This window comes from Podarcis cretensis (genome assembly GCF_951804945.1).
Source record: "Podarcis cretensis genome assembly, chromosome: 3".
In the NCBI taxonomy this organism is placed as follows: Eukaryota; Metazoa; Chordata; class Lepidosauria; order Squamata; family Lacertidae; genus Podarcis; species Podarcis cretensis.
The window spans coordinates 50,097,604-50,119,223 of NC_137172.1; the positions used below are offsets into that span (position 1 = coordinate 50,097,604).

The 21,620-nt window shown below is 42.1% G+C and overlaps 2 protein-coding genes and 1 long non-coding RNA gene across 3 annotated transcripts in view; 1 reads left to right on the plus strand and 2 right to left on the minus strand.

Moving 5' to 3' along the window:
- Positions 1 to 5,130, plus strand: part of CAPN9 (calpain 9) — a 31,733-nt gene extending 26,603 nt beyond the window's left edge. Inside the window, exons 16-20 of the mRNA XM_079971343.1 lie at positions 403 to 471; positions 1,458 to 1,536; positions 2,439 to 2,555; positions 4,303 to 4,361; positions 4,879 to 5,130. Of these exons, the coding sequence (XP_079827469.1) occupies positions 403 to 471; positions 1,458 to 1,536; positions 2,439 to 2,555; positions 4,303 to 4,361; positions 4,879 to 4,905 (351 nt within the window). The 3' untranslated portion in view covers positions 4,906 to 5,130. The remainder of the gene's footprint in view (positions 1 to 402; positions 472 to 1,457; positions 1,537 to 2,438; positions 2,556 to 4,302; positions 4,362 to 4,878) is intronic.
- On the minus strand, positions 4,972 to 8,459 carry LOC307213469. The gene is made up of 3 exons (XR_013837515.1): positions 8,277 to 8,459; positions 6,778 to 6,869; positions 4,972 to 5,087 (listed from the first exon to the last, which is right to left on the minus strand). It is a non-coding gene; the product is annotated as an uncharacterized lncRNA (long non-coding RNA).
- A 7,139-nt stretch (positions 8,460 to 15,598) lies between these two features.
- LOC307213462 (uncharacterized protein C1orf198) overlaps positions 15,599 to 21,620 on the minus strand; it is a 29,091-nt gene continuing 23,069 nt past the window's right edge. Inside the window, exons 3-4 of the mRNA XM_079971390.1 lie at positions 20,476 to 21,003; positions 15,599 to 18,837 (exon numbers count right to left, since the gene is read on the minus strand). Of these exons, the coding sequence (XP_079827516.1) occupies positions 18,781 to 18,837; positions 20,476 to 21,003 (585 nt within the window). The 3' untranslated portion in view covers positions 15,599 to 18,780. The remainder of the gene's footprint in view (positions 18,838 to 20,475; positions 21,004 to 21,620) is intronic.

Genomic DNA, 21,620 nt, shown 5'->3' on the forward strand with positions numbered 1-21,620 from the left:
CTCTCAACTCTGCCCTTTGCTTTCTAACTACCAGCTCTAGTACAGAGCTACTTCCTTTGTTACCTTAATGGTCCATGACCTCACTAGGAAGCTAGCCTGGCTATTCCAGGAATTGAATCTAGGCTGGATCCTGGATTTAGAAGGGGGCTCAAGCATACAGCCTACACCCCACCCCAACACATAACAATATGTTAGCAACAGGGCTTGTCCAGGCTGGTGGTTTTGCGCATGTGTTTTCTACAGCATGTCCTTGATGCAGTAAGAGTGCTCTGTAGCAGTTAACGGTGATAGGACAAGGCTGTTAGTTCAAAATGTTTAACTGCATGAATAAAGTAATAAATGTAGGCTGGTTTTGGTATTTTACACAACTAGTATTGTTTTCCTCAATGTGGACTGCACCAGGCCAGTGGAAATGGGAAACTCGAATTCAATGAGTTCAAAATTTTCTGGGACAAACTGAAGAAGTGGATTGTAAGTTAATATAGAGTCATAGTTTTCTCTGTTGTTTGGTTAGGCATTTTTGAAGTAACTACAAAGCAATTTTAAAGACCCATAAAACTTTCATATTAAATCAGTGCTCTTAAAAATAAAAAAGCTGTTTCTAGGAAACATTCTTTGTTTGCTTTTGTGCCAAACCGCAAAAAGTTTACAGGAAACATTAGCGATATTTTTTAAAAACTTGAGCAAAAAAAGGATTTTTTAAAGGTAATAAATGTCAGAACAAATGTTCCTCAGAAGGAGGCCAAGCAAAATAAATCTTTAGCAAAAGACATTGGTTGGACATAATATATTGCTATTGGAACATGTAAGATGAAAGTGCTGATTCATGATGAGGAGAAAACACTGGTGACCTGCCAAGTGCTCTGGGGAAAAAGGGTCATCCCATTATTCCTGCAAAATCTCGGTGGCCATTTTGGGTGCTGTCATCTCGTGTCATCTTGGGCTATACTCCAGCCCCGAAAAGGTGCTTTTTTGAGGCTAGAGCACGATGCAGGTTACGTGATGTGCCCAGGAGCATGTCCCAGAAGCCACATGTCCCAGTTTTGGATCTGAAAAAGTTGGACAATATACAGTCAGCAACAAGTGAATTTTTAATTAGCCAGTCAGAGCACACAGGCTGATGAAGCCCAATATAAAGGAGCATTCGGATGTCTTCTCAAAAGTCTTGAAACAATTAAGTGACCCATCAACTCTTCCTTTCTCAGTGGGTTCAGTTACAGGTAGGTAGCCGTGTTGGTCTGCCATAGTCAAAAAAAATTCCTTCCAGTAGCACCTTAAAGACCAACTAAGTTAGTTCTAGGTATGAGCTTTCGTGTGCATGGTATCTGAAGAAGTGTGCATGCACACGAAAGCTCATACCTAGAACTAACTTAGTTGGTCTTTAAGGTGCTACTGGAAGGAATTTTTTTTTCTCAGTGGGGTTACAAATAGTTTTCTCTTTTTGTTCTTTTGTTCAGGGTATTTTCCTTCATTTTGATTCTGACCACTCCGGCACCATGTCTTCCTATGAACTTCGTCTTGCTTTAAAAGCAGCAGGTACCAATTTTTTCCTCAAAGGCTGGCCTTGGCAGTAGGTGAACTTAGGAGGCAGAGGTGGCAGGAGGGGCTTGGAGAGCAGGAGCAACTGTGTTGCTGGCAGGGAGCCCACACAGTGAGTGAGCAGCAGCCTTTCAAGATCATCCTCACTAGATGTGATATGAAAGAGTCCTTATTAGATCATCTATTAAAAGCAGGCATACAGGCCCAAAAGTGGCACTTGGGAAGAGAGTTAAGTCCCATGATTTCACTGGGGCTTACTCCCAGGAAAATGAATATAGGGCTGTGGGCTCAATTAAGACAGGATAGTCAGGATTTTTTGTACACTTCCTTTGAACAAGTTCCTTGCTCAGAATAAATCAGGTAAATAAGATTGAGGTGGCTGCAGAATGTACTTTAAAGAATTAGGATTCCAATGGAAATTCTGACCAGGACAGACTGGCTGAGATCAAAGATTAAAAGAAGTGATTATGATGACTGGTTAAAGTAACAGGGAAGTTTTTAACGTGTGATACTTTACTGTATTTTTGGTTTCTATGGAAGCTGCCCAGAGTGGCTGGGGAGGCCCAGCCAGATGGGCGGGGTATAAATAAATTATTATTATTATTATTATTATTATTACTACTACTACTACGGTTAGTTATATATGGAACTACAGGGAATCATAAAAGGCATTAAAATCTACATTTTCAGAACTCCAGATTTACTTTCCCCCCTTGTTTCACCCAATCAGTTCTTTACAATCATGAGGGCTGGAAGCTTATTTAAAAACTAAAACCACAGTTCTCAGGATGCATAGATCCTGCGTCCTATACTTTGTCTTGGATGCTTTCAAACGGCTTGCTGGAAGAGTGGCAGTTGCAGTGAGTTATTAAAGAAGCTCAAATTTTTCTTTCCTGAAGGGTTTCAGCTCAATAATTATCTACTGCAGTTGATGGTTCTGAGGTACTCTGATGATCAATACCAGATTGAATTTGATGACTTCTTAAACTGCCTCATTCGCCTGGAAAATGCAAGCCGTGAGTATCTTCTTCTTTTATCTTTCTTTGTTCTCTTTGAAAGCTTTTTAATTCCCATTGACATGTGATAGACACAATAGGTGGGTTTCCAACATCTAACTGCTTTCACAGTTTTTGTTCATCATTTGGTTTTGCAGCTGTTCATTTCCTACAAGTGTTCTACAATTATTGGATTTGCTATCCTGCTTCATAATTACGACACTATTAGTTTGAAAGCACGTTTACCTTGTGTCTCAGTGCCATAATGAACTGAAAGGGCAAGTGCTCTGCTAAACAGCCATGTTTGGCACTGTTGCAGTAAGCGAGAGACATTTGATGAATGCCAACAATGACCGGTCGTTCTTAAGATCTGAAGTTGCAGGGAAAATGACAGAAAATTCTGACATTTCCCAGTAAAGTTCAAGGTCAATTTAGTACTTTCAGTAAATGCTTGAATGTCACCTTTATTTCTGTCACTTATTAGTAAACGACACTTTATCATGTCATTGGTACAAATGTGAGGTGAGGGGAAGCCACAGTGACGTTAATATTTCTGTCATTACTCATTGGGCCTCCTAAAACTAACCTGTAAATGTCAGCATTCACCATGTTTCTGACATTTACTGCAACAGAGTTTTTATGTAAAACCCTGATGATATTGGCAAGGTGTTTTCGGGGGATGGCCCAAGGGTCTCAGCCACAGATATTTTTTACTTGGCTTCCAATCTATAGCCCCTTTCCCCCTTTCATATATTTAACATTGGTGGGGGGTTTTGTTGTTGTTTAGTCGTTTAGTTGTGTCCGACTCTTTGTTACCCCATGGACCAGAGCACACCAGGCACTCCTGTCTTCTACTGCCTCCCGCAGTTTGGTCAAACTCATGCTGGTAGCTTCGAAAACACTGTCCAACCATCTCGCCCTCTGTCGTCCCCTTCTCCTTGTGCCCTCCAACTTTCCCAACATCAGGGTCTTTTCCAGGGAGTCTTCTCTTCTCATGAGGTGGCCAAGGTATTGGAGCCTCAGCTTCACGATCTGTCCTTCCAGTGAGCACTCAGGGCTGATTTCCTTCAGAATGGAGAGGTTTGATCTTCTTGCAGTCCATGGGACTCTCAAGAGTCTCCTCCAGCACCATAATTCAAACACATCAATTCTTCGGCTATCAGCCTTCTCTATGGTCCAGCTCTCACTTCCATACATCACTACTGGGAAAACCATAGCTTTAACTATACGGACTATACGGGTTTTTAGATAATTGTTATTAGTATTTAACTGTCTTCACATAATACACTACAAAGCATGTTGCCATTGAGACTACACCCACCTGTCATCTTAATTTGCCCAAGGACACTTCTTTTTGTTTTAATATATACAAAAGAGCAGCTCTTGCTAATAAGTCGTGGGGGGGGGGGATAGGAGGCCCAATCCACATACAGTGAAGTGAGCCCAGGAAATTCTCTTGATAGCCCATATTAAGCCCTAACAGCCGGAGGTTGTTTTCCCCCTCTGAAAGTTAGGGCATTTATACATACAAAATGTGCATATGCTAATTTATGCAAATTTGCATCTTGGCCCCAAAGCTTGCATCCAATTAAGTTTTGCAGCAGAGTAGGCCCATTGAAATTAAAGGGTCTAACTTAGTCATATTCATTAATTTCAGTGGCTTTACTCTTAAGTATGAGTACCACTAAATACCTCAGGTCATTTACCTTGCATTGTCCTCACATATTGGTATGAATCAGATCAACATCATGTGTTGGTTTTTTTCCAGGAGTGTTCCAAGCACTAAGTGTGAAAAACAGAGACTTCATTAACCTGAATATAAGTGATGTAAGTACCCAAGATCCTAAAGCTCACATGTCCTTAAGTAAAAAGTGTAGAGAGTAACTATTTGAGTGCAGGATTCACTACTTCTTCCACTTTTTTATGGGCACATTTTACTACTGGCATAAGCAAATGAAAACCCAATGAAGGGCCTCCACTGGGTAATTATTTGACCTGAGGATGTCTCTCCAAGCCTATGGCCCTCAACATTTAAATAGTTTAAAACCAAATAAGTGATAGAATATGGGGAGGGCTCCCATTTCCCTTAAGCTAAAATACCCACCAGATTTTAGAGCCACACCTCTGTTCCAGAGGGTCCTGTATTTCTGCCATTCTGGGAAGTTCTCATCTTACACACGCTACTTTAGGATCTCCTTTATCATCCAATGCCTCCTCCACCAGACATACATACTTTGTTAGTCACAAATTCAGAATATGAAGAGGCCGATCAGATTTATGGCCCTAGAGTTCTGACAAATTAGATATTTCAACAGCAATGTTTGGTCTTTCTTTCTCCTATTAGTTTATCAACTTGACAATGAACATCTGAAGACATCCAGTCTGGGTTTCAGCCAGTGTTCAAAGTGCGTCTCAAAATAAGTTTGGAATGTTCCTCCCATGGTTGAAAACATCACAGAATTCCTGCATCTTCTACCCTTTCTTATATTGGCCCTCAACACTACCAGAACTGCTCTGAAGCCATTTTGGCATAAAAGAGGTGTAATAAAGTACCTGTTTAAAAGAAAACAACAAATATAGATAAGTGTTTAACTTGTGCGGTGTGTTTGTGTGTGTGTGTGTGTGTGTGTGTGTGTGTGTGGCACAGTAAGTATGGATATGTTTTGAAACTGAGTGCAATTCACATCAAATGGAATGACTGGCTCCAAGCAATCATTGTTTTTTTTTTATGACACATGATCATGTCAGTTTCTAGTCAACTTGCCACATGGCTGAACTGCTCCCATTAAGTGTCCTAATTTTGTTTTGCCTAAATTTCTTCAAATATGCATAAGAAAAAAGAAGCTCACAAATAATCCTAACAATGCCCATGTCACTGATGGCTGGTGACATTTGATGCTGGTGGATTGTAAAAAGACTGCCCACAATAAGTCAAACTTGTAGTTCAGAGGATTGCACCCTATTTGAGTCCACGGCTCCCTTGACCAACAACATTCTTTCTGCGGCACCCCTGTGGGGCTCAGGACCACACTCCTTGCTTGCAGAGCTGGCAGCCTCTCATCCATTTTTGAACACCCTCCCTTGTGGAGTGTTCCCTCAGCTTCCTCTCCTTGGGAGACCTCTGGGCAGTTGCTGTTGCCACCCCTGGTCTCTGAGCTGCTCCCCCTGCTCCAAAGAGAGGTGCCTCCTCACACTGCCCCACAGGGGCTTGGGAAGAGGATCCCCCAATCTTAGTGGCACAACAAAGACTGGCCAGAGGTGAACAAAAGGCCAGTACCTTACCTTGGGAGGCAGCAGTGGCAGCAGCGTGCCTGCATGGTGGAAATGCTCCCCTTCAGCACAAGGCACTCAGCATCCCAGGCAGGCCTTCCATGCAGCAAGCCCAATAAAAGCCAGTGCAACGCCTGTCTGCCTGCTTGCCTGGCTTCCCATTCATCTGCCCATTCCCAACAGCAAGGGCTGGTGAACTGGCTGGCTGGGCTCCCTCGCCCGCTTGCTTGCTTGCTTGCTTGCTTACTCCAAGGCCACCTCAGTTCCTGGCAACCAGCACCCACTGGCCACCCCCAGAGGCACCATTTGCCTGCAGAGTGTGTAGCTGTGGCGGCTGCAACAAACAGCTGTGCAAGCCTTTGGGAGGCAGAGACGCAAGAGGGCATCAGAGGAGGGAGGGAAGGAGAGAGGGGCAGAGGCCAGTACAGTGGTACCTCAGGTTACATACGCTTCAGGTTACAGACTCCGCTAACCCAGAAATAGTACCTCGGGTTAAGAACTTTGCTTCAGGATGAGAACAGAATTTGTGCTCCGCTGGCCCGGCGGCAGCAGGAGGCCCCATTAGCTAAAGTGGTGCTTCAGGTTAAGAACAGTTTTAGGTGAAGAACGGACCTCCGGAACGAATTAAGTTCTTAACCCGAGGTACCACTGTACTGCTTGCGGCACCCCTGACTATCATTTAAAGCGCCCCAGTAGTTGAAAACCACTGCTGTAGTTGTTCTCCTTCCACAACAACCCATTAAATGAGTAATGCTTCAGGGTACTGCGACTGGCATGAGGATGGGCTGACCATCCCTCAGGGGTCAAAGGACATAGAAATCTTTTCTTATCTCATAAAACTAACAACCTTAACCCAACCAACTAATGAACACTTAAACCACCCCACAACCACCCAACCCCGCATCACTGCATCACTTGGAAATGGTGAACTTCATGGATAAATGAGTCAACTGTGTCCATTAACTGTTGATACCAATGTAGCCGTTTCTGTCTTTGGTCTTTCAATTAACAGTCTTCACTTCTCTTCCTGCTCTCTCTTGTTTGCTTCTTTCCCTTCTGGAGGGGCTATAGTGCAACAAAAGCAGAACAAGAAAACAAACCAGAACATTTGTGGGGTGGTGGTTGTTGTTGTTTTAAAAAAAAGTTCCAAGATTTCAGCAGGACGTTTTGGGATACCTACTGATTGGAAATAAAGCAGTGTGACTGCCCCAAAATATTTGCAGGTACAAACCATGTTGAAAGCAGGATCGCGTGTGACCTCTCCAAGACCATCATGAGCACAAATAAGCATGAATGTACAATGAAGAGGATGGCTGGAGGGGCGCTGATTCTGGCTTTCTTTTTTCATTGTTCTGTGACCCTCTCATTTGCATGGCTCACATTCTTAAGTTCCTCAAGGAGATAGGCATTACAAATGTAGTTTTGGTTTCCTCAAGCAAGAACTGGAATAGTATCAGAACCTTAAATATGTCATTGTACCCTGCTGGAGCTCCTTAGCTCATCTGCACTTAACTCCTTTTTGCAGGCCCCTGGGGCTTGGCTGTTCCTGTTTCTAAACAAATCAGGACAGGAGTGCTGTGCATCAGGAGCTATCACCCAGCTTTGCAAGACGCATTGTACTTTCTTGGCAGAGAAAACATAACAAAGCAGCCAAATGCAACCTTCCTAACTCCAGGTCTATAATACCAGAGGACTGAAAGTCAAGCAGATTTCTGCTGCATTCATCAAGATTGGTGGTAAAAGTTCATCTTAAAGTAACAGAGGGAATAAATCATCTCCCGTGGTTTTTTTCTTCTTCATCCCAACTCTTTCTCCTTCTTGGCCCCATAACAGCATCCAGGGCTGGCTGAAGACCACACAATGGCACACACCCTGCCAATTTAGTGAGATGGAGGCGATGGTGTGGAAGAAAAATGGCTTTATCTGGAAAAAGCACAAAACCAGACTCCTAAAAAACAACTCCAATTCACACTATTCTGTAGCTCCCCCCCCCCCCAAATAAAGCTGACAAAAATCATGTAACCTGACCTGAGGACACTGAATACTTAACAGGTGCTAAATTGTCCCCACCAAGCCTGTCCAAAGCACATAGTAACTCACTAGCTCTGGCTGTGGAATACATTAAATGAGGAAAAAGAAATGTTTTTTTGTCATTTCAACAGAACTGAGCACACACGCACTGCACCCTGAACCACAAGAATAAGAAGTCCAGGTAAATCTCTCACCAGGGGTGAGACATGTGGGAATGTGAAGGATAGTAGGAAAGGATATATTGAATAAATATTATCCTTCCTTCACACATGCTAGTGAGTGATGTAGCAGAGCAAATTCCCCTTAATATAGCTGGAAGCTAGTTTGCAGATTCGTTTGAATCTCTTAGTTAAGATTATTTCCTGGTGTCCCCTTTGATCCCTCTTAAAAGAATAAAGACACAAAAGTCTTTCTGAGTAAAGGAACAAAAAGTTTACTCACATTTCAGTTCACGATATGATCCCTGAAAGGCAAGCTTTACTTGGTAGTTACATGAAGAAATTGTGAGTTTGTCTCATATGAAGACTGAACTCGTGCTGCTGGCTGAGAACCAGCAGACAGCAAAATTTACATTAATGGAACAAAATGGCTGCAGGAGAGCAACATGGCAGCAAAAGAACAGCAAGACAATGGAAAGACAAAAGTAATTCCTTGTTGCTCCTGGCAGCAGCAAACACAAAATAGGTGGAATCCTGGGGAAACAGACCCAATCAGAAGAGCCAAAAGCAGGAGGCGAACCAATCAGGTGAGCTAGAAGCCGGAAGACCATTGAAGAAGCTGTGACTTGGTCTTTGGGCTGCTTCTGCTCCAACTGCTGCTGTTCCTCATCCTCAGCGCTGCCGCTGGGGGCATAGAATGGCCACAGCTGGAGCAGACAACCCAGGCCTCAGCACCGGTGCCATTTTGGAGACAGTGGCCACTTCAACACCAGAGGGAACTGGAGAAATAGCTGTCGTGGCCTCCTCAAAAACTGGCGCCAAGGCTGCAGGCTTCAGAAACAGCAGGCGCAACAACAGAATCTACCACCCCTGGATCCTTCCAGGATTCCACCGCCTGAGGCAACCATTTCAGACTGCCTGGTGGTAGCACTGGCCCTGACAGTATCTTGATTATATCACTCAACCCACTCCTTTTACCATTTCCACAAAGACAGGGAGATGTATGATGGAAGGATTTTCTTCTAATTTGTTTACAGGAAAGCAAAAGTCCATCACTCTGCTCGGCCATTAAAAGCTGCCTCTTTATTTTGGGCTTCACAGTAGATGGATATGTGAACCCCACAATTTTTGTCATCATTATCCATCATGCTTTCATGAGGCCCAGGTCCAAAGGATGAAATATCAAAGTTATGAGTACCTTACCGTGCCTTTACGCCTTGATTAACTGACCTCTGAAACACAGATTGCGCACAGATAATAGCTGTCTTGCCTGAGACCATTTTAGCTTGAAAACAGATTGCCTGGTGCCAGAGAGAAGTGAATTTCCATTTCGTAATACTGATCTGATTCATTTCCTAGAGGACAAGTGTAACTGAAATAGAAAGAAGGTCAGATTAAGAGTGACCTGTCAGAATAATATCCTCTATATATTGATATTGCTGTATGGAAGAACTGTGTGCTTATCCTAGGGTAAAAATAAATGAAAAGTACTAGTGGGCAAATTTCAAAAGCTTCTACAGAACAAATGAACATTTGGCAGCAGGTTATGCAGAAAAAACGAAAAAACAAATCAGACTTGAAACATAACACAAACTTAATTTGGAAGCAAAATTGTAATGTACAATTTGCTTCAGGGATGGGGAACCTATGGCCCTCCATCTGTCATTGGATTACAAAACCTATCAGCCCTGACCATGGGCCATGACAGCTGTGGCAGATGGAAACTGGAGTCAGATAAGATCTGGGTCACGGATTCTTCATTCCTGATTTACTTGGCATAGCATCAGACATGGGATTTGTGTGACTATTTAATGGGCACCGCCTCCAGATTCCAGTTGTTGCGCAGTGAATCTTCCATGCCACAAATAGTGTGGAAATCTGGGCTCTACTTCTAGCATGGCTACATCAAGATGAAATTCAGAGGTGCAACCTCAACCCCCTGCTCCATCACAATGCAAAGGGTTCTGGGACCAGCACCAGTACATCTTATAAACCAATGTTGTACGTGGTGGATGTGTGCTACATTGGGGAGGCTTGGAGCTCCATTCTGAAAAGTTGCCACTTCTCCTGCTCATGGGGAATGAGTTGGATGATCTATTTGCCACAATGAGGGCTGCATAAACCAATCTGCTGCTGCAAAAAGGATAGTTGTGTGCTTCAGCTGTGAGCACTTGGCTGAGTCTGCAGGAAACAAGAGGATTTATGTGTTCCAAAACACACGCTGCTCCTAAGTTAAAACACTTTTTAAAAATAGTAATGTCAAGCACTACTCAAATTAGCTGCTGAAATCCTGATTCTCTCTTTTGACATGCGAAATTTAACATTGCATTCCTTTTTCTTTCTTTCTTTTTTTGCACTGAACTTCCACTCACCTCACCCCCGCCAAGGGTTTATCCACAGTGGACTGAGAGCCTTTTGTTAAGGCAAGCAGGCTTGCACCTGTTTTTGATCAAACATTTGAAACTCTGCTTCCCTTGGCTCAGAAAAGAAGCTTTTGTGTGCTTAAAATTTCCAGTATCTGGAAGAAATAAAAACATCACTGTAAGGGAGCACAGGGGATCCTTTGGGGAAGATGCAAACTGTTTTCACCCTAACAGAGATAGCTTTCACCAGGTCCAATCCTATGCTGAAAAACATCAGTCTGCGTATTCTTTGTATGATTAGCATACAGAATCATCTTCTTCCTTGTTTTTGTTTTAAATGGGCTTTTAATGTCTGGATTCATAACAGCTCTGAAGAATCTAGTAATCGATAGACCTTATCATTCTATTTTTGTTTGTGCTCATCTAACACAACTGTCAAGTATCTATTATTATCTGGGGAAAGCCAGTTAGCACAAAACATTAAAGCTAAATAATGTTGCGGCGTACTTCTCCAAACAAACAATGCTTAGCAATAAAAAATAAAAAATACATATATTAGGGGAAAGTGTGCATAGAAATGAATCTATGCATGAAAATAACATATATAGATGCATCGTATTAGGGGAAATGGCTTGTAGACATGTCCACATTAATCAAAACTACATACAAACATGTTTATTAGGAAAAAAATGCACTGGAATGCTGATTAATTTTTTGTAAGGATTGTTTTTTAAAACAAACAAACATAAATTGCTGCAGAAATGCAGAGAACTGAATTTAAGGTGGGCAAAATAAGAAATGGAGAGAATCAAAATGGACAGTGATGAAGCCAGGAAGACTTCCAAATCTTGGGGGCCACGACTGAAAACACGAAAGGAGCCTAATACATTTTTGAAGCACTGCAAGTAAACGCTATTAAATATAAATTGGGAAGTAGTTGTTGTTGTTTCCTCATGTTCCAGCATGTGGGAGTAAAGTGGGAGTCAATATCCATTTGACTCCAAGTGAACAGTCATGTTAATTGTTCTTTATTTTTTAAAGAAACTGACAGTAAACTTTATCAGATGTCAGGGTCACTGAATAAAATATTCAAGTCAGCATGCTTATGCAAAATCAGCACAGTTATACAATTTTATTACAGATGCTAATAATACCTTTTTGCTACTGAGGCTTATTGGGGCAACTTAAGTTTTCTTGGCATTGCTATTTGAACTTTTGCCAGTGAATATAAACAAACCTGCAGGAGGAAGGGTTCCCAACTAAATTAATTTGTTGTGACCAGGATTTCTCTTGGGTGGAATTGTCTTTAAGCCCCATAGAAAACTGTCTTTGCTTGGAACAGCTAAATATGACTACATATGAGGAAGGCTATGAGATTTGGTGCTAGAAGAGACATTGCAGAAGTACATCTCTCTCACACCCCCCCCCCATAACACGCAAAGCTATTTTTTGGGATAAGTGGTTGCCAGATGGGCAGTTACACATATTTTCAAGTCTTTCTAAAAGTGGAGGCAACAGCAGATTGACATTGTATTAGGGGATTTCATTGTATTATGTAAAATAAGATGGCTTTTTCCCCATTCTAAAAACAGCTTTCCTGGATTCTCTTGACCCCATGCCCCATCTTTTGTAAGAAGTTCCAGTTCACATCTGGCTGACACTTGGCGTCCCTGCTGTAAATGTGTTTTTGTTTGATTTACAAAATGATCCAAAAATGGAAAAAGCTTTCTAAAATTGCTGAGTAGGAAAAAAAGGGGAAATTAAATAAACCTATAAACTATTATTTCAGTCCTATGACCACAATCCATTTAATAGCTTGGAAGAAAAGTCGTTTTGTTCTCAGTTGGCTATTCAGAAGCATTGAAATTATTCAAATCTCTTCTCCCCTGTATTATGTTGTTATTAATATTTAATTTCAGTATGCAATTTCAGCCTTATTGGATAGTAGAAATGTGTGGCACTCTTTTTTAGTAGAGTAATTCAACCAGTGGTACTGTGTTTAAGAAAGGCAAATAAATAAATAAAAAATGGAGAAGGCAATATTTTTGGAAACAATCCTCCTCCCTCCCCCAGGTGTTCATCACAGGCTTCAAATATAGACCAAGGTATCTTCAGTTTAAGAGTGAAGACGCTTCTGAATTAACTCACACACAAAATTGATATAAATTGTAAACAAAGCTACCACCCAAACAGTCACACATCTAGGGGTGGAGAACCCAGGGCCCTCCTTACACTGCTAGATTACAACTTCCATCATAGTTGACCCACTGCCCATGCTGGCTTGGGCCAATGGAAGTCTGCTAATATCTGGAGGACTACATTTTTGCATGCTATTTTCGATGCTAATGTATTCATTTTAGTGCACTTTTGCCTAATATGTACACGTTGGTAGACATTGTTTGGCTGCAGAACTGCACCACAAAATTTGGTTAAGTGCAAATTTTGAAGGGCAGCTGTTCTTGAGTTCACATACTGCTTCAGAAAGTGCAACTCGGATAGATTCACCTTTATATGTGAACTGAATCAAAGTTCTCCCTCATTCCTGGTTGATACCTTCTCATGCCTCATCTTGCTATAGCCTTGTTTCTCTGCATCCAAAGCAAAAACTGCTGCGTGTCTCTCAGGAGTTGTCAAAGACTTGACGAACCTTGATGAGTAGAAATGAACCAGACTTTAGAAAGGGCCATAGGATGATGTCTTATACCAGGTCAGAACGTTCGTCCAGTATTGTCCATTCTGATGGGCAGAAGTATTTTCCATCAGTTGCTTACTGATTCTTTTAACTGGAGATGCCAGTGACTGAAGAAGTGTTGCTCCACCATCTCCCTTCTCAAACCCCCTTCTCATCTTGTCTTCTGGCTCATCTCCTTCTCAAACCCCTACCAGCCTTATCTACACAGGACCCGACTGCTTTGTAGTCTCATAATGCGACTGACTCATATCTGAGGGCTTTGGAGAACCTGTCCTTAAAATCACCGCACTATAAAGTCCCAACAAATTTAAGCTGACAAACTGTGTGTCTCCTGATGTAAGCAGTGCACTGTCTGGGTTTCATCATGGACATTTATGGAGTGATTTGATCAGTTTGACCAAGGAAGTTATTTTCATTAGATTCCAGAGATACGGATTCATGGATGGGTATTTATGTAGAATAATTCAAGTAAAAAATTAGCCAGTTCTATTTATAGGCAATAGAAGAGAATCCTACATGTTTTAAAGTTAGCCTTGCCGACTCCACTAATTGCAGCAGGTCTCTCTTATAAACTTATTTTTTACCCTATTTTTTCATATTTCTTATAAGCTCAGATGGATGGACCAATCTGTCAAACAGAGCATGGTATGCTAGTGCAACTAGCGTGGATTAAAACTTGTCATAGAATGTTGTGTAGAACCTTCGAGGGGATCATATGATCTAAAGGGATTTTGTCATCAAGGATGCTTCCAGAAGACATATTAGGTTTCTATTCTGATTTGCTTGCAGGGAGATTAGACAACATTGCCTGCTTAAAGAGCATTCATTCCGATTTATCTGTGGGGAAGCTAGATGACATCTCAAAGCAAGTGTTATCACTTTCCCAGTGCATTTCCCCATCATTTTCCTTATTCCAGAAGTCCAGTATTTGGGGGAACAGTTCTAAATCATCTTTAATCAATCAAGCAACTTAAATCTGCCAGTATGTGATTGAATCTCACTCACAAAATGGTGATCATCTGAAAATGCTGTAAGATTGCATCAAACCACTCTCTGCCTGGCTATTATTATTTGGGCACCGTTCAAGGTCATTAAAAACTTTCAACCTGAATTGCTTTGCACAGCTTTGGGCTCATCTTAACTTTGCCCTGTTCTTTCCAGGCACAGGTTTGTGTCAGAGCATTTTTGTGGGGGATTTTTGCCCTGGAGCTTTCCCTGCAAAATCTCGGTCTTTAGCGCTCAATCGGAGCAAATGTCAATTCAGGTTTTCTGTGGATTGCTGTTTGCTCCGACTGAGCTTCAAAGAGCAGGCAGGGCTTGGAATGAGCAGAGGAAAAGTAGGTGAAGACAAGCCTGTTTCCTTTCTCGTGATCTTATAAAGCAACAAGACTTACCCTCTTGATTTTACCAACCATGACTCAAAAGTTGGAACTACAGGATAGTAGTTTGGAGGCAGCTGATGTTATTCCATTCTGCAGCTAAGAGATCCAGCTGCTAACCCAAAAGGGAGATCATGATAGAATCTCCTATGGGCTCCATGACAGACAAGTAAGATACAAATGGAGAATTACTGTATTTTTCCGTGTATAAGATGATGCTTTTTGCTAAAAAAAAAATTGGAAAAAAATGGGTGTCGTCATATATGCAGGTAGTGAATGCAGAGAGGGGACGTGCAATTAATGGCAGCAGGAAGCCGGAGATTGGCTGTGGCAACTGGGCAGGCAATTGGCAGCTGTGGTGAGGTGGGCAGGCAATTGGCGGCTGCGGCAAGTGGGCGGGTGGCCTTTGGTGGCGATGAGTGGACAGATAAGGCGGCTGCGTCGAGGTGTGTGATCAGCAGTGGCGGGCAGGGGGGTGAGCGTTTGGTGGAAGTGACCTCCCCCCCACCAAAAGCCAAGCAACTTAATTTCTCAATTTTGGGTAAAAAAATATGGGGCGTCTTATACATGTAAAAATACAGTATTATAAAACACACACCCCTCTACAAATGTAGAGCTCCCTTATGCTCAGACTTGGCCTAAACAAGTAGTGATGAAATACCTTTCAGGAAGGGGGTGATTTATAATAATAGGGGTTAGACAAGTTTGATAGATGGATACTCGATTTTCACAAGATGGGCACAATTTTGATTCTAGTTTTGGGAGTTTGGAATAATCTTTAGCACTCTAAGCTCAAGATGTAGAAACAATTCTAGATCTAAAATTTTTTGTCTGACACGGTAAAAACCAGCTTTCACCCCCCGTGAGAGCCAATTTTGTGCAAAGATTTGCAACAAATAACCAATATAGTAATGTTTAATTTTCTCAGCAACCTTAACAAACTACAGTTCTCATGATTCTCTGGGGGAAGCCAAATGGTATGATACTGCTTTAAATTCTTTTTTGTGAACTGCTTTGAGGTTTTGTTTTTAAAAAAATCAGCTGTGAATAATTTTTATGAAAAAATAATAAAAGTAAACGTATAATGCAGATGAAGCCCATATCAAAATGTCAGAACCATGTCAAGGAGGAAGAGGCAAGGACATCAAAACAATAAAGGCAATGAAACTGGTTTATGTCAGGTGCCTTTAATTAAGAAGTAATTTTATACAAAATGTGACCAAGTATTTTGAATACGAACTTCAATAAAAACATATCTAAGAAAGGGAGAAGCATCCGATTTAGCCATCAAAGCACAGTAAAGGGAAAGGGAGAGTAACGGTTTCTGCAGTAGACATTTGCTGACTGGTTGCACTGAGTACAATCTATCAACATCTTCTGAGTTAGCCTCACTGTAGGGAATAGGCTGTGTACAAACACTTTAAAGGAAGTAAACCGTAAGTGTATAAGATGAAAGACTCCAAAACAAGAGAACAGAAGAAGAAAATAACACAGATCCTATCCGTTTATCCACTGTCAGTGCATGAAAACAGAGATTTTAAAAAGATGCTTCTCTAGGCCTTAGGGCATTCTCTTTCATGGGCAAAAAAAATATGGAAAGTGACATTACTTGTCTGTTAAACTGAAAATATCTGCTTCTTGAAGTTGTCAACACAGAGAAGAGGACCTGAACTAAAAAAAGTCACACTTCACATTATTCAGCTTTTATACGATTGCAAATATTCCCTTTCAAATGCCAAAATGTGAATCAGAAATGCCTTCATGCATGTAGAACTTGTGCTCAATCATAGCGTTTTGTTGCTTTTTAATACCAAATATTTTTTCTAATTTAAAAAACCATTCTGAATTTATTTTACAAATATTAAAGTGACTCAAAAAACTTGTAAACGTAGCCATAAATAGATCGCTCACAAACTGTTACCAGAACTTCAAGAGGCTTTCTTCTGCTAAAATCTCTTCAGCCTCTTGCCATTTTGAACTGTCAGTATCCCAAGTTGAATAACTAGCAGTGTCAGGAAGCTGCCTGTTACTCAAGAGTCAAATCACATGGAACATGGCAGCACAGCGACGCAGCATGACAGGTGCTGCCACGGTAAACACCGTGTGATGGAGAGATGCATCGCCAAAGATGCCACAGGGACCCACAAGTTATCCTGAGCTCTGGAGTGTGCATCTGATGCACATATTTAACCTGCCTACATTGCTGTTTTACCACAAACACCCATGTGTGAGAGAGATGGGGACACAGGAGCAGCATTTCCTTTAGTGTCACCCCATATTTTCTTATTTTCCATAGCAACACAGATGGACGTGTCTTTGGAACAAAGACTTAGAAGAAGTCTCTTCATTTGGTTTGATTAATTGTTGCAATCTATGTTTCCTGCAGAGCACATTGAGAGAACGGGAGATTGGATGTACAGAAAGTGGACTGAAGTAGAGCTTATGTAGATGAAGAGGAATTTTCAGGTTTTAGTTTATACACTAGTGTGAGGTCAAGCAAACAGAAATCTCAAGGTTGCGATAAGCTACCTGGAGGAGGCTACTAGCAAGTGCTGTTACAAAAAGCACTGCAAATAAAGAGAGGATGTAAGGTTTGCTTTTTTTGTCCTACAGAAGTAGTCCGATGCAAACTTTGTGGGATCTCCACGAGCTGGCACAAAGAACCACTGCCTTGGGTCATTACTCCAGAAATTCAGTTATTGGGATTTTAAATCGTAAGAATTTAAAAACAGAACATCAGTCACCTTTGGCTTTGAATTGGACAGATCACTAGTTGTGCGTAAAGGGAAATTAAGGCTCGAAGGTGATAGGTATAGCAATGAAGCAAAATGGAAAACCACAACGCATTGTCAGGCGGCAGTTCTACTCACACACGTACATTTTAAACAGCTGACAACAATGAGCCTGGTCTACCTATGCAGCAGAAAGAAGGAGGTGCTAGAATCCTGAGGTGGTGGATTGGACTGTATAATTTCAAGCTATAGCGGAGGGGTGCCATTTTTGAATGACCAACCCATTATATACATAGCTCTCTGCAAGTTAAAAAAAAAGCAACTAACAAAAACTTAGCACATCAGGGTGCGTGGGTGTGACATGTTGGGAATTCTAGCCTCACTAAGGGATGCAGCACCAGAAATTAGTCAAGATACCTTCAAGAGAAGCTTATTACTACTACCACTACTACCATTATTATTATTACTGAAGCAATTAAAAAAAATCCTCTCAGATAAGGTGGCTGGATTCAAGAGGACAGAATGCCAACACTTTTAACCACCTTGTCATACAAGGTACATCTGATGAAATCCCCTCTTCTACACAACTAATAAAGGATGTAGGACCCCTGTCCTCTTTTGAATTTGACCACCCTACAAGTTTCAAACATGGTGGATTACTGTAGAGTTTTCTTTTGCGGGAGGGGCAGGGAAGAGGCAATTGACACTCCTACAGATTGGTGTGCAATGCCACTCTTAAGAGGAATGCTAAGAGGTCTCAAGAGAATCGGTTGTTTTGCAAGGTTGTATTCACCCAAAATATTCTTACTGAGTTATTTTTCAAAGATAAAAGAGAAGCTTCACTGAAATGTATTTGTGGGGTTTTGTCTTCTCTCTTGCCATGTCCCTCTCTGCATTGGCTTTGCATTTAGGCAAATTATTTTCCCAAGTACAGCTATGGTGCTGGTTTGAACAGCCTCCTATGTAAAAGCTTTTCCATTTCCAAAATATTTCATACCACATTACCAATATCAGCATTAGAAATAAGTTGGTCAAACTAAACATACCTATCCAAAAATAAAAGTGTAAAAATCTGTAGCCTTAATTTTCTGTGTAGTTTATTTGAAACAGATAAGATTAATTTTGGTTTTTGAGCTTTGTGCTTCAGCAGAACCTAGGCCTATGGTGTTTTGCCGCTGCACCATCTCCACGTAAATTGCTTTCGTTAAGTCATGTTGCAGCCCATAAGGTGTAGTTTTGTATATGAAATGAAAATAGGTGCCTCTGTCGGGTGGCTTCAACTTCTCTCTCTCTCTCTAGGTCAGATCCCTCCACCTTGTCCTTAAAACACATAACACTAATTAGGAAATGTATCCTGTCCCATCTCCAATATAACAATTCACCCTATAGAATCATAAAGAAAAAAAACCATACTTCTAACACTGGACAATTTCAAAATACAAATATCCATATGGTTTTACAAAAAAGTGTAAATACAAAGGCAACATTTAAAACAGTTGGAAAAAATATTAGTTTGAAAGATCAAATAGAAGCCAATACCAATAAAATAAAATAAAGTAGACTGGAAGAGAGATGTTCCTTTTCTCTTCCTCCAAAACTGAGCTGAAGCTATTTTGGTCCTTTACCAGTTGTCTAGAAAATCAAATCCGGTCTTCAAGATAACGTTATTTGCATTGCTCTGCAGAGACACAAAAATTAGACAAAGTGAATACTTAAATCATTGAAACTAAGTTAACCCTAATCAGTAACATACACATATACACAATAAAAGGTCTTCCTGGCACAAGTTTAATATTGCAAGCAGGTTGTTGGGAAACAGACCCCCCCCCCATTTTTTGATTTCCCCCAGAAAGGATAAATTTAGATTAAATTGGGGTAGCTGGCATTTTAATAGCGTTATATGGACACAGTAAAACAAGAACAAAAAACCCAAACCCCATAAAAGCACCCAAAATTACATGTGAGCATCAGAGTCCCCTGTCACCGCAAACAGTGCTATGGAATTCAAAATTCGCATCGAAAATCTTACAAGGCTGGATTTGGGGGAGGAAGATTTCAATCTCTGGTTGTGTGTGTGCGTGCTAGCACAAAAACCTAACCTCAAAACCAGGTGCTGGGAACATTAGGCCTACCAGATGCTGCTGAACTACAACTCCCATCATCCTTGGCCACTGGCTATGCTTGCTGGGTCTCCTGGGAGTTGTAGTTTAGCCATCTGATGGGCCAAAGGTTCCACTCCCCTGCTCTAAACCAAGTCATGTGGGGACTCATACAGGGTTTCAGGCGATTCAAATGGCAAATGTTGCTACTATATACACCGTATTTTTTGCTCTATAGGATGCACTTTCCCCCCTCCAAAAATTAAGGGGAAATGTGTGTGCGTCCTATGGAGCGAATGCAGGCTCCTTGGCTTCAGGGATAGCTGCCTGAAGCCTTCGGAGCGCAGCGCAAGTTCCCGCTGCATTCCGGAGGCTTCAGGTTCCTTTCGCTGAAGCCAGGAGAGTCTGGTCTTTGAGGCTGGCGCTTCCCCCCACCGCCAGCCCCACAAGCTTGGGGGGCAGCGGGAAGGTGGCGTGCCGCCTTTGTGTTGCTCCCCGACCTGGTCTTTGAGGCTTTTCCCTGAGGAGGGAGAAGGGACTGACTGGCAGTGTCAGTGACTTCTCCCTCCTGGTCGAAAAGCCCTCAGGAGCCGCATGCTCCTTAAAGGGTGCGCGGCTCCTGTGGGAATTCCCGCACCTCCCACAATAGCAGGGAGAAGGTCTGGGAGAAGCGCACAGGCTGTGCGCAGCCTGTCCGCTGTTCCCAGAGCTGGGGGGGGGGGGCGATCATATTTTTTCCCCCTTGATTTCCCCCTCTGAAAACTAGGTGCGCCCTATGGAGCGAAAAATACGGTTTACATTTGAACCTTGGAAGTAGAACGGAATTCCTTCTGGAAGTCTGTTCGACTTCCAAAATATTCACAAACCAAATCGTGGCTCCTGCAGCCACTCAGAAGCCGCGTCGGGTGTTTGGCTTCCGAAAGAACGTTAAAAAAACCAGAACAGTCACTTCCGGGTTTCGATCTTTTGGGAGCCAAAACATCCGAGTTCCAAGGCATTCGACAACCAAGGTACGACTGTATATTAAAAACATATTGAAAATGCATTAGCATTTATATTGGAGCTGGATTTAATTGGCAGAAGAAAAAGAAACAAGCTTAGTGTTTAGAATTATATGAACTGCTAATCTCAAGCAGCATTTGCAGAAGGGTGGACTTTTGTTTTGTTTTGCAAAGCACTCAAATAGACAAAGCAAGGGATTAAAGACCAGCTTTTACCTGCACTTCTGAAAGGAAACCACTATCAGCCTCCTCACTTTTGGTCCCAGTTGATGAGAGTTTTTCCACTGGCTCAGGACAAACATCAGGAGGACTCGGCTGGCCAGGCTGAGGTTTTTCCCATTCTATTGAAGTTGCAGCAAGAACGGGGGTGGTCAATTTTTCAGGTTTGCTAGCACTAGGCTTCTCTGCTTTGGTTGCCTCTTTTGGACCAGATTCTTGCCTGTAGTAAGGCTGGAGGGTCTTCTCTCCTTTCTCCATGGACTTGATCTGGCTTGGGGTCAGAGAACAGAACTCAGACTGTTCTCCGTCACACTTCGAGCGCTCAGCATTGATCTTCCAGAATGACGACTCCTCCTCTTTCCTAGCTGGCAGAAGCCCCTCTGAGTTAGGCGTTTTAGCACCTTGTGCGGGCTTGGGGGCTGGGGGCCCTGGAGCGGTTTTGGTGGTCTGCTTTGGCTCACTCTGCAATGCCACTGCACTTGGCTCTTGTATGGACAGAGAAGCAATGCTGAACTCCATCTGACTCTGTTGGGGATTAGAAAGAATTAATGTCAACTCTCTTTGCATGAGAAAACGCACGCAGTGGAGAAGTTTAGAGAGGAATGGTGGTGGCTGTTTTAGAGGTTATGGGTGAGGATCTGGCAGACTGTGCCACAGCTACCTGGTACAGCGGTACCTCGGGTTACATACACTTCAGGTTACAGACGCTTCAGGTTACAGACTCTGCTAACCCAGAAATATTACCTTGGGTTAAGAACTTTGCTTCAGGATGAGAACAGAAATCAAGCAGCAGTGGGAGGCCCCATTAGCTAAAGTGGTGCTTCAGGTTAAAAACAGTTTCAGGTTAAGAACGGACCTCTGGAACGAATTAAGTTCTTAACCCGAGGTACCACTGTACTTATTGCCTGCTGCAGGTAAGCTGTGGGCAGAATCTGGGACGGGCACACAATTTTGACGGTTAGCACAAACACAGCCTAGGTTTTGTGCCAAGTAAAGGGGGATTCTGCAACCTCTAGAAACTGTGCAAATAAGACAGATTTGCCATGCACTTGCTTATAAGATGCAATCCATTATGCCCAACGAAGAGCCAAGCAGCTGTTAGAGAAGGGGTACCAGATACTACAGATTTAGCTTCCTCTGAC